This window comes from Hyla sarda, chromosome 1 (genome assembly GCF_029499605.1).
Source record: "Hyla sarda isolate aHylSar1 chromosome 1, aHylSar1.hap1, whole genome shotgun sequence".
In the NCBI taxonomy this organism is placed as follows: Eukaryota; Metazoa; Chordata; class Amphibia; order Anura; family Hylidae; genus Hyla; species Hyla sarda.
In genome coordinates this window covers 5,780,578-5,793,375 of record NC_079189.1, presented here as the reverse complement: position 1 = coordinate 5,793,375, position 12,798 = coordinate 5,780,578, and the positions used below count along the sequence as shown (strand labels likewise).

Sequence of the window (12,798 nt, the reverse complement as noted above, 5' to 3'; positions counted from 1 at the left end):
CCCTCCCCATTCCTACTCCTGCTGTACTGCCTGCCATTGAGGAAACCATCCATTCTTTCCCGGTGTCCTCATCCCAGGGGAGGCAGTCACCGGACAAAAAAAAGGGGAGATCTAAGGGGAGGGGGGTACTGTTACGCCTAGCGCTCCGGGTCCCCGCTCCTCCCCGGAGCGCTCACGGCGTCTTTCTCCCTGCAGCTCCCCGGTCAGTCCCGCTGACCGGGAGCGCTGCACTGTCATGGCCGCCGGGGATGCGATTCGCACAGCGGGACGCGCCCGCTCGCGAATCGCATCCCAGGTCACTTACCCGTCCCGGTCCCCTGCTGTCATGTGTTGGCGCGCGCGGCTCCGCTCTCTAGGGCGCGCGCGCGCCAGCTCTCTGAGACTTAAAGGGCCAGTGCACCAATGATTGGTGCCTGGCCCAATTAGCTTAATTGGCTTCCACCTGCTCCCTGGCTATATCTGATCTCCTCCCATGCACTCCCTTGCCGGATCTTGTTGCCTTGTGCCAGTGAAAGCGTTTAGTGTTGTCCAAGCCTGTGTTACCTGATCTCCTGCTATCCATTTTGACTACGAACCTTGCCGCCTGCCCCGACCTTCTGCTACGTCTGACCTTGCCTCTGCCTTGTCCTTCTGTCCCACGCCTTCTCAGCAGTCAGTGAGGTTGAGCCGTTGCTAGTGGATACGACCTGGTTGCTACTGCCGCAGCAAGACCATCCCGCTTTGCGGCGGGCTCTGGTGAAAACCAGTAGCCTCTTAGAACCGGTCCACTAGCACGGTCCACGCCAATCCCTCGCTGACACAGCGGATCCACAACCCGTAAGCCGAATCGTGACAGTCACACTACTGTAAGAGCAGTCACACTATGGAGTCTCTACTCTAAGAGCAGTCACACTATGGAGTCTATACTGTAAGAGCAGTCACACTATGGAGTCTTTACTGTAAGAGCAGTCACACTATGGAGCCTCAACTGTAAGAGCAGTCACACTATGGAGCCTCAACTGTAAGAGCAGTCACACTATGGAGTCTCTTCTGTAAGAGCAGTCACACTACTGTAAGAGCAGTCACACTATGGAGTCTCTACTCTAAGAGCAGTCACACTATGGAGTCTATACTGTAAGAGCAGTCACACTATGGAGTCTCTTCTATAACAGCAGTAACACTATTCATATCTCTACTATAAAAGCAGTCACACTATGGAGTCTCTACTGTAAGAGCAGTCACACTATGGAGTCTCTACTCTAAGAGCAGTCACACTATGGAGTCTATGCTATAAGAGCAGTCACACTATGGAGTCTTTACTGTAAGAGCAGTCACACTATGGAGTCTCTACTCTAAGAGCAGTCACACTATGGAGTCTATACTGTACGAACAGTTAGCAGTTGGAGCCTTGGCAGTAGTCGGGGGTGTAGAACACATGAGGTTCCAGGTCCGCCATGTAATGTGATATGTGGATGATGTCAGTGGAGGGGTATATAGCCCCGGCATATATCACCAACCTGTGGATGGACCCACCATATATTCTCTGGATCGCCCTCCTATCAGTTCCATCGAGTTCCATCCTACTGTTGGCTGGGATGTAGTTTGGCTGCATAACAGAGGTGATCCTGTTCATGTGACTGAGGCCGAGGACATGTCCGATCTCATGCACAGCAACCTGAGGGCGAGACGGGACACGTGAGAACTGAAGACATTCAGAAATAACATAGTCAGGTGATACTCTCAGTAAATGTGCAGATAGTCCTCTAACCTCATGGAATGTGTACATGGTCCTCTAACTTCATGGAACGTGTACATGGTCCTCTGACCTCATGGAACGTGTACATGGTCCTCTAACTTCATGGAAGGTGTACATGGTCCTCTAACTTAATGGAAGGTGTACATGGTCCTCTAACTCATGGAATGTGTACATGGTCCTCTAACTTCATGGAACGTGTACATGGTCCTCTAACTTCATGGAAGGTGTACATGGTCCTCTAACTTAATGGAAGGTGTACATGGTCCTCTAACCTCATGGAACATGTACATGGTCCTCTGACCTCATGGAATGTGTACATGGTCCTCTAACCTCATGGAATGTGTACATGGTCCTCTAACTTCATGGAACGTGTACATGGTCCTCTGACCTCATGGAAGGTGTACATGGTCCTCTAACTCATGGAATGTGTACATGGTCCTCTAACTCATGGAATGTGTACATGGTCCTCTGACTCATGGAACATGTACATGGTCCTCTAACTCATGGAATGTGTACATGGTCTTCTGACCTCATGGAAGGTGTACATGGTCCTCTAACCTCATGGAACGTGTACATGGTCCTCTAACCTCATGGAAGGTGTACATGGTCCTCTAACCTCATGGAACGTGTACACTGTCCTTATAACCTCATGGAAAGTGTACATGGTCCTCTAACCTCATGGAATGTGTACATGGCCCTCTAACCTCATGGAAAGTGTACATGGTCCTCTAACCTCATGGAATGTGTACATGGCCCTCTAACCTCATGGAAGGTGTACATGGTCCTTATAACCTCATGGAAGGTGTACATGGTCCTCTAACCTCTTGGAACGTGTACATGGCCCTCTAAACTCATGGAAAGTGTACATGGTCCTCTAACCTCTTGGAACGTGTACATGGCCCTCTAAACTCATGGAAAGTGTACATGGTCCTCTAACCTCATGGAATGTGTACATGGTCCTCTAACCTCATGGAATGTGTAAATGGTCCTCTGACCTCATCGAATGTGTACATGGTTCTCTAACCTAATGGAACGTGTACATAGTCCCCTAAGCTCATGGAAAGTGTACATGGTCCTCTAACCTAATGGAATGTGTACAAGGTCGTCTAACCTCATGGAATGTATACAAGGTCCTCTAACCTCATGGAATGTGTACATGGTCCTCTAACCTCATGGAAAGTACATGTGGTCCTCAAACCTCATGGAAGGTGTACATGGTCCTCTAACCTCATGGAACGTGTACATGGCCCTCTAACCTCATGGAAAGTGTACATGGTCTTCTAACCTCATGGAAGGTGTACATGGTCCTTATAACCTCATGGAAGGTGTACATGGTCCTCTAACCTCTTGGAACGTGTACATGGCCCTCTAACCTCATGGAAAGTGTACATGGTCCTCTAACCTCATGGAATGTGTACATGGCCCTCTAACCTCATGGAATGTGTACATGGTCCTCTAACTCATGGAATGTGTACATGGTCCTCTGACTCATGGAACGTGTACATGGTCCTCTAACTCATGGAATGTGTACATGGTCCTCTAACTCATGGAATGTGTACATGGTCCTCTGACTCATGGAACATGTACATGGTCCTCTAACTCATGGAATGTGTACATGGTCTTCTGACCTCATGGAAGGTGTACATGGTCCTCTAACCTCATGGAACGTGTACATGGTCCTCCAACCTCATGGAAGGTGTACATGGTCCTCTAACCTCATGGAAGGTGTACACTGTCCTTATAACCTCATGGAAAGTGTACATGGTCCTCTAACCTCATGGAATGTGTACATGGCCCTCTAACCTCATGGAAAGTGTACATGGTCCTCTAACCTCATGGAATGTGTACATGGCCCTCTAACCTCATGGAAGGTGTAAATGGTCCTTATAACCTCATGGAAGGTGTACATGGTCCTCTAACCTCTTGGAACATGTACATGGCCCTCTAAACTCATGGAAAGTGTACATGGTCCTCTAACCTCTTGGAACGTGTACATGGCCCTCTAAACTCATGGAAAGTGTACATGGTCCTCTAACCTCATGGAATGTGTACATGGTCCTCTAACCTCATGGAATGTGTACATGGTCCTCTGACCTCATCGAATGTGTACATGGTTCTCTAACCTCATGGAACGTGTACATAGTCCCCTAAGCTCATGGAAAGTGTACATGGTCCTCTAACCTAATGGAATGTGTACAAGGTCGTCTAACCTCATGGAATGTATACAAGGTCCTCTAACCTCATGGAATGTGTACATGGCCCTCTAACCTCATGGAAAGTACATGTGGTCCTCAAACCTCATGGAAGGTGTACATGGTCCTCTAACCTCATGGAACGTGTACATGGCCCTCTAACCTCATGGAAAGTGTACATGGTCTTCTAACCTCATGGAAGGTGTACATGGTCCTTATAACCTCATGGAAGGTGTACATGGTCCTCTAACCTCTTGGAACGTGTACATGGCCCTCTAACCTCATGGAAAGTGTACATGGTCCTCTAACCTCATGGAATGTGTACATGGCCCTCTAACCTCATGGAAAGTGTACATGGTCCTCTGACCTCATCGAAAGTGTACATGGTTCTCTAACCTCATGGAACGTGTACATAGTCCCCTAAGCTCATGGAATGTATACATGGTCCTCTAACCTCATGGAGATGTATGTGGTCCTCTTACCTGATGGAACGTGTACAAGGTCCTCTAACCTCATGGAATGTGTACATAGTCCTCTGACCTCATAAAACGTGTACATGGTCCTCTAACCTTGGGGAAGGTGTACATGGTCCTCTAACCTCATTGAATGTGTAGATGGTCCTCTAACCTCATGGAAAGTGTACATGGTCCACTAACCTCATGGGAGGTGTACATGATCTTCTTCTCACCTCCTGGACTGAGCATATGCTACTCCCCTCTTATTGATTATACACATGCTCCTCCCTCTCATAGCTGACACACATGCTCCCCCCCTCATAGATGATAGACATGCTCCTCCTCCTTATAGGCGGCACACATGCTCCTCCCCTCATAGATGATACACATGCTACTCCTCTCAGAGGTCATACACATGCTCCTCTCCCCTCATAGATGATATGCATGCTCCTCCCTCATAGATGATACACATGCTCCTCCTCTCATAGGTTATACACATGCTCCTCCCCCTCATATATCAAACTCATGCTCCTCCTCATCGGTAATACACATACTCCATCTCATAAATGATGCACATGCTCCTCCCCTCATAGATGATACACATGCTCCTCTCTTCATAGATGATACACATGCTCCTCCCTGCATAGATGATACACATGCTCCTCCCCCTCATAGGTGATACACATGCTCCTCCCCCTCATAGGTGATACACATGCTCCTCCCCTCTCATAGATTATACACATGCTCCTCCCCTCATAGATGATACACATGCTCCTCTCCTAATAGATGATACACATGCTCCTCTCCTAATAGATGATACACATGCACCTCCTCCTCTTAGGTGACACACATGCTCCTCTCCCCTCATAGATCAAACTCATGCCATGCTCCTCCTCATAGGTAATACACATGCTCCATCTCATAAATGATACACATGCTCCTCCCCTCTCATGGATTATACACATGCTCCTCTCCTAATAGATGATACATATGCTCCTCCCCCTCATAGGTGATACACATGCTCCTCTCCTAATAGATGATACACATGCACCTCCCCTCATAGGTGATACACATGCTCCTCCTCCTCATAGGTTACACACATGCTCCTCCCCTCATAGATGATACACATGCTCCTCCTCCTCATAGGTTACACACATGCTCCTCATAGGTTACACACATGCTCCTCATCCTCATAGGTGATACACATGATCCTCCCCTCTCATAGATTACACACATGCTCCTCATCCTCATAGATGATACACATGATCCTCTTCCCTCATAGATGATACACATGATCCTCCCCTCTCATAGATTACACACATGCTCCTCATCCTCATAGATGATGCACATGATCCTCCCCTCATAGATAATACACATGCTCCTCCCCTCATAGATTACACACATGCTCCTCCCCTCATAGATAGTACACATGCTCCTCCTTTCATAGATAATACACATGGTCATCTCACCTTCAGTAGACTGATCCCCTGATCACTATTGGGAGGCACAAAGTGTTCATCATCATCAAAGTGGATGTCTCCAAGACGCCAGGCATGAGCGAACTCCCTGCCCATCCCATCGAAGAGCTGAGAGCAGCCCAAGTGCCTCCCTGGAGAATGAGAAGAAAAGATTTAGAGAAATCCAAAAAAACCAATATTCAGAGGCGTAACCGTTTGACCGTACTAACTATGTAACTATGTAACATGTATCTTCTGGGCCACCTTGCATAATCTGCAACAGGGCCCCATGTGCCAATCATATTACTGGTCTTGAGGCCCCGATGAGACTGTTACCTCTCTGCACCCCCTATAGCTATGCCCCTGTCAATATCGATCTTGTCTTCTAAGGGCACCAGTCTATTTGCACTGACACTGTTATGGAGGAGCTATGAATGTTACTGTGATGGGGGCACTGTGGATGTCACTGTTATGGGGGCACTGTGGATGTCACTGTTATGGTGGAGCTATGGAGATGTCACTGTTATGGGGGCACTGTGGATGTCACTGTTATGGGGGCCCTGTGGATGTCACTTGTTATGGGGCACTGTGGAAGCCACATAGGTGCCATAAGCCTCCTAACTGAGAAGGGCCAAAAGCTCCTCCGCCACATTAGGAGATAAGTTGTGTCCTAGTAGAGATTTTGCATTATTCATGTAAGAGGGGGAGGACGGCTGCCAGACACCTCCAGCCCAACCATTATCCCTTTAGGTACAGCACGTGCTGTGCCCGATGACCACATTGAGCAGTATCTCAAGGAATCACCCTAAAAGCTGAATCACTGCTGTCTACCCCATCTTTTTGTGCTGACTCTGATACGATAGTCTGGTGGCCCTCAATATCCCAGGATCCCAAAGAATTTTTTGGATTTTTGGAGGTTAGGCCTGATTTCCACAAAGAAGGCAAAGTAGAGATACTCACTGGTTCCAAAGCCCAGTTTGATGTCAATGAGGTGTGCGGGGGAAGTCAGATCCTCTTCAAAGTTGAGGGGGACGACTTCACTCCAGATTCGGAAGGCCCGCATGAGGATAGACCTCTGCTGGTCAATGGTCAGCCACACGCTATACCCCTCCCCCAGTAGCCTCCATTTTATGGTAGCCTTGGAGAAGGCCACTTTCTTAGTTCCTGCCCGTAGGAGATCGCCTCGTTTCTTCCTGACGTGACGCTCCAGCTTCTGGTTGTCCTCGGTTTCTGGGTGGACTATCCTTCTCTTTCCCATCAGATCCCTCTGGATCCTCTGACTGGTGGCCATGACAGGGGTCATGGTAACGTGTGAATATTCACCATTCTGGTTGATATCTGGCTTTGAGGGGTCACTCTTGGTTGGGCTCACATCCTCAGTTTTCTCGACCACTGGAATCTTTCGATCAGGGACTCCACAGCGGGGAGCGTTCATGGCTTCTCGGGTGGCCTCATCCAGCTCTCCGGTCACCTTCAGCCTGTTGGCCTCCTGAAATCTTTTCAGTGCTCCGATGAATCTTGGATTTAGTGTTGGCTCTGGATACTTGGGGATGTCTGGTTGGTTGGAAGGTGAAGGTTGCCCCTCACTGGGGAGGCTGGAGACATCTGTTGAAGCTGCAGGGACTCCTCGGAATGGTAAAGAATCCCAGTGGACCGGCTCCATCCAGCCATACTTCAAGAGAAAGGTCTTCAGAAAATAGGAGAAGACAAAGAGAAGTTAGGGCAATGGAGGGACGCAAACCCATCACACTCACCTCTACATATACTACACTCCATCACCTCATCCTACACTACACTCCATCACCTCATCCTACACTACACTCCATCACCTCTACCTACACTACACTCCATCACCTCATCCTACACTATACTCCATCACCTCATCCTACACTACACTCCATCACCTCATCCTACACTACACTCCATCACCTCATCCTACACTACACTCCATCACCTCATCCTACACTACGGTCTATCACCTCATCCTACACTACACTCCATCACCTCATCCTACACTACACTCCATCACCTCTACCTACACTACACTCCATCACCTCATCCTACACTAGACTCCATCACCTCATCCTACACTACACTCCATCACCTCATCCTACACTACACTCCATCACCTCATCCTACACTACACTCCATCACCTCATCCTACACTACACTCCATCACCTCATCCTACACTACACTCCATCATCTCATCCTACACTACACTCCATCACCTCATCCTACACTACACTCCATCACCTCATCCTACACTACACTCCATCACCTCTACCTACACTACAATCCATCACCTCATCCTACACTACAATCCATCACCTCATCCTACACTACACTCCATCACCTCATCCTACACTACACTCCATCACCTCTACCTACACTACAATCCATCACCTCATCCTACACAACACTCCATCACCTCATCCTACACTACAATCCATCACCTCATCCTACACTACAATCCATCACCTCTACCTACACTACAATCCATCACCTCATCCTACACAACACTCCATCACCTCATCCTACACTACACTCCATCACCTCATCCTACACTACAATCCATCACCTCATCCTACACTACAATCCATCACCTCATCCTACACTACAATCCATCACCTCATCCTACACTACACTCCATCACCTCATCCTACACTACACTCCATCACCTCATCCTACACTACAATCCATCACCTCATCCTACACTACACTCCATCACCTCATCCTACACTACACTCCATCACCTCATCCTACACTACACTCCATCACCTCATCCTACACTACAATCCATCACCTCATCCTACACTACAATCCATCACCTCATCCTACACTACACTCCATCACCTTATCCTACACTACACTCCATCACCTCATCCTACACTACACTCCATAACCTCATCCTACACTACACTCCATCACCTCATCCTACACTGCACTCCATCACCTCTACCTACACTACACTCCATCAACTCATCCTACACTACAATCCATTACCTCATCCTACACTACAATCCATCACCTCTACCTGCACTATACTCCATCACCTCATCCTACACTACACTCCATCACCTCATCCTACACTACACTCCATCACCTCAACCTACACTACACTCCATCACCTCATCCTACACTACACTCCATCACCTCATCCTACACTACACTCCATCACCGCATCCTAGACTTCACTCCATCACCTCATCCTGCACTACACTCCATCACATCATCCTACACAACACTCCATCACCTAATCCTACACTACACTCCATCACATCATCCTACACTACACTCCATCACCTCATCCTACACTACACTCCATCACCTCATCCTACACTACACTCCATCACCTCATCCTACACTACACTCCATCCCCTCTACCTACACTACACTCCATCACCTCATTGTACACAACACTCCATCACCTCATCCTACACTACACTCCATCACCTCATCCTACACTACACTCCATCACCTCATCCTACACTATGGTCCATCACATCATCCTACACTACACTCCATCACCTCATCCTACACTACACTCCATCACCTCATCCTACACTACACTCCATCACCTCATCCTACACTACACTCCATCACCTCATCCTACACTACACTCCATCACCTCATCCTACACTACACTCCATCACCTCTACCTACACTACACTCCATCAACTCATCCTACACTACACTCCATCACCTCATCCTACACTACACTCCATCACCTCAACCTACACTGCACTACATCACCTCATCCTACACAACACTCCATCACCTCATCCTACACTACACTCCATCACCTCATCCTACACAACACTCCATCACCTCATCCTACACTACACTCCATCACCTCATCCTACACTACACTCCATCACCTCATCCTACACTACACTCCATCACCTCTACCTACACTACACTCCATCACCTCATCCTACACTATACTCCATCACCTCTACCTACACTACACTCCATCAACTCATCCTACACTACACTCCATCACCTCATCCTACACAACACTCCATCACCTCATCCTACACAACACACCATCACCTCTACCTACACTACACTCCATCACCTCATCCTACGCTACACTCCATCACCTCATCCTACACTACACTCCATCACCTCATCCTACACTACACTCCATCACCTCTACCTACACTACACTTCATCAACTCATCCTACACTACACTCCATCACCTCATCCTACACTACACTCCATCACCTCAACCTACACTACACTACATCACCTCATCCTACACAACACTCCATCACCTCATCCTACACTACACTCCATCACCTCATCCTACACTACACTCCATCACCTCATCCTACACTACACTCCATCACCTCATCCTACACAACACTCCATCACATCATCCTACACTACACTCCATCACCTCATCCTACACAACACTCCATCACTTCATCCTACACAACACACCATCACCTCTACCTACACTACACTCCTGTCACGATTCGGCTTCCAGGTAGTGGATCCTCTGTGTCAGCGAGGGATTGGCGTGGACCGTGCTAGTGGACCGGTTCTAAGAGGCTACTGGTTTTCACCAGAGCCCGCCGCAAAGCGGGATGGTCTTGCTGCGGCAGTAGCAACCAGGTCGTATCCACTAGCAACGGCTCTACCTCGCTGACTGCTGAGAAGGCGTGGGACAGAAGGACTAGGCAGAGGCAAGGTCAGACGTAGCAGAAGGTCGGGGGCAGGCGGCAAGGTTCGTAGTCAGGATGGGTAGCAGAAGTTCAGGTACACAGGCTTTGGACACACTAAACGCTTTCACTGGCACAAGGCAACAAGATCCGGCAAGGGAGTGCATGGGAGGAGGTCAGATAAAGGCAGGGAGCAGATGGAAGCCAATTAAGCTAATTGGGCCAGGCACCAATCATTGGTGCACTGGCCCTTTAAGTCTCAGAGAGCTGGCGCGCGCGCGCCCTAGAGAGCGGAGCCGCGCGCGCCAGCACATGACAGCAGGGGACTGGGACGGGTAAGTGACCTGGGATGCGATTCGCGAGCGGGCGCGTCCCGCTGTGCGAATCGCATCCCCAACGGCCATGACAGTGCAGCGCTCCCGGTCAGCGGGACTGACCGGGGCGCTGCAGGGAGAAAGACGCCGTGAGCGCTCCGGGGAGGAGCAGGGACCCGGAGCGCTAGGCGTAACAGTACCCCCCCCCCCTTAGGTCTCCCCTTCTCTTTGTCCGGTAACTGCCTCCCCTGGGATGAGGACACCGGGAAAGAATGGAGGGTTTCCTCAACGGCAGGCAGTACAGCAGGAGTGGGGATGGGGAGGGAGGGCAGAGGGCGAGGCCTGGCACGGGGCAGTGTGACACCAGGACGGGGGCCATGGGGAGGCACAGAGGCTTGCCTGACGGGACTGGGAGGGGGGGAGAGGCACTTCCTGTGGCAGGCAGAGTCCCAGTTCCTGATCTCCCCGGTGGTCCAATCAATGGTGGGGGAATGAAGCCGGAGCCAAGGCAGACCGAGGAGGACCTCAGAGGTACAGTTGGGGAGAATGAAGAACTCAATCCTCTCAAGGTGGGGTCCAATAGACATGAGGAGGGGCTCTGTGCGGTAACGCACGGTGCAGTCCAATCTGGCTCCGTTGACCGCGGAAATGTAGAGCGGCTTGACGAGACGGGTCACCGGGATGCTGAATTTATTAACAAACGACTCCAAAATAAAATTTCCAGAGGCACCGGAGTCCAAGCAGGCCACGGCTGAGAGGGAGGAGTTGGCTGAAGAAGAAATCCGCACGGGTACTGTGAGACGTGGAGGAGCAGACTTGGAACCAAGAGACGCCACACCCACGTGAGCTGGGTGCGTGCGTGCGTTTCCCAGGCGTGGAGGACGGATAGGGCAATCCACCAAGAAATGCTCGGTACTGGCACAGTAAAGACAGAGATTTTCTTCTCTACGGCGATTCCTCTCTTCCTGGGTCAGGCGAGACCGATCCACTTGCATGGCCTCCTCGGCGGGAGGCCCAGGCGAAGACTGCAAAGGATGCTGTGGGAGAGGTGCCCAGAGATCTAAGTCTTTTTCCTGGCGGAGCTCTTGGTGTCGCTCAGAAAAACGCATGTCAATGCGGGTAGCCAAATGGATGAGTTCTTGGAGGTTGGCAGGAATCTCTCGTGCGGCCATCACATCCTTGATGCGACTGGATAGGCCTTTTTTAAAGGTCGCGCAGAGAGCCTCATTATTCCAGGATAGTTCAGAAGCAAAAGTACGGAATTGTATGGCGTACTCGCCAACGGAAGAATTACCCTGGACCAGGTTCAACAGGGCAGTCTCGGCAGAAGAAGCTCGGGCTGGCTCCTCGAAGACACTCCGGAGTTCAGCGAAGAAGGCCTGGACTGTGGCTGTGGCAGGATCATTGCGGTCCCAGAGCGGTGTGGCCCAAGACAAGGCCTTTCCTGAAAGAAGGCTTACTACGAACGCCACCTTAGACCGTTCTGAAGGAAACAAGTCCGACAACATCTCCATATGCAGGGAACACTGAGACAAAAACCCACGGCAGAGTTTAGAGTCCCCATCAAATTTGTCCGGCAGGGACAAGCGGAGGTTAGGAGCGGCCACTCGCTGCGGAGGAGGTGCAGGAGCTGGCGGAGGAGATGGTTGCTGCTGTAGCAGAGGCAGAAGTTGCTGTAACATGGCGGTCACTTGCGACAGCTGCTGTCCTTGCTGGGCAATCTGCTGCGATTGCTGAGCGACCACCGTGGGAAGATCAGCGAGACTTGGCAGCGGCACCTCAGCGGGATCCATGGCCGGATCTACTGTCACGATTCGGCTTCCAGGTAGTAGATCCTCTGTGTCAGCGAGGGATTGGCGTGGACCGTGCTAGTGGACCGGTTCTAAGAGGCTACTGGTTTTCACCAGAGCCCGCCGCAAAGCGGGATGGTCTTGCTGCGGCAGTAGCAACCAGGTCGTATCCACTAGCAACGGCTC

The 12,798-nt window shown here is 50.1% G+C and overlaps 1 protein-coding gene across 2 annotated transcripts in view; it reads right to left on the bottom strand.

The window, feature by feature from the left end:
* Positions 1 to 12,798, bottom strand: part of LOC130299908 (matrix metalloproteinase-21-like) — a 37,016-nt gene that overhangs the window by 5,181 nt on the left and 19,037 nt on the right. For both annotated transcript variants that reach the window (XM_056551500.1, XM_056551501.1), the window contains 3 exons: positions 6,800 to 7,526; positions 5,852 to 5,991; positions 1,513 to 1,654 (listed from right to left, as the gene is read on the bottom strand). In XM_056551500.1, coding sequence (XP_056407475.1) covers positions 1,513 to 1,654; positions 5,852 to 5,991; positions 6,800 to 7,526 — 1,009 coding nt within the window. The remainder of the gene's footprint in view (positions 1 to 1,512; positions 1,655 to 5,851; positions 5,992 to 6,799; positions 7,527 to 12,798) is intronic.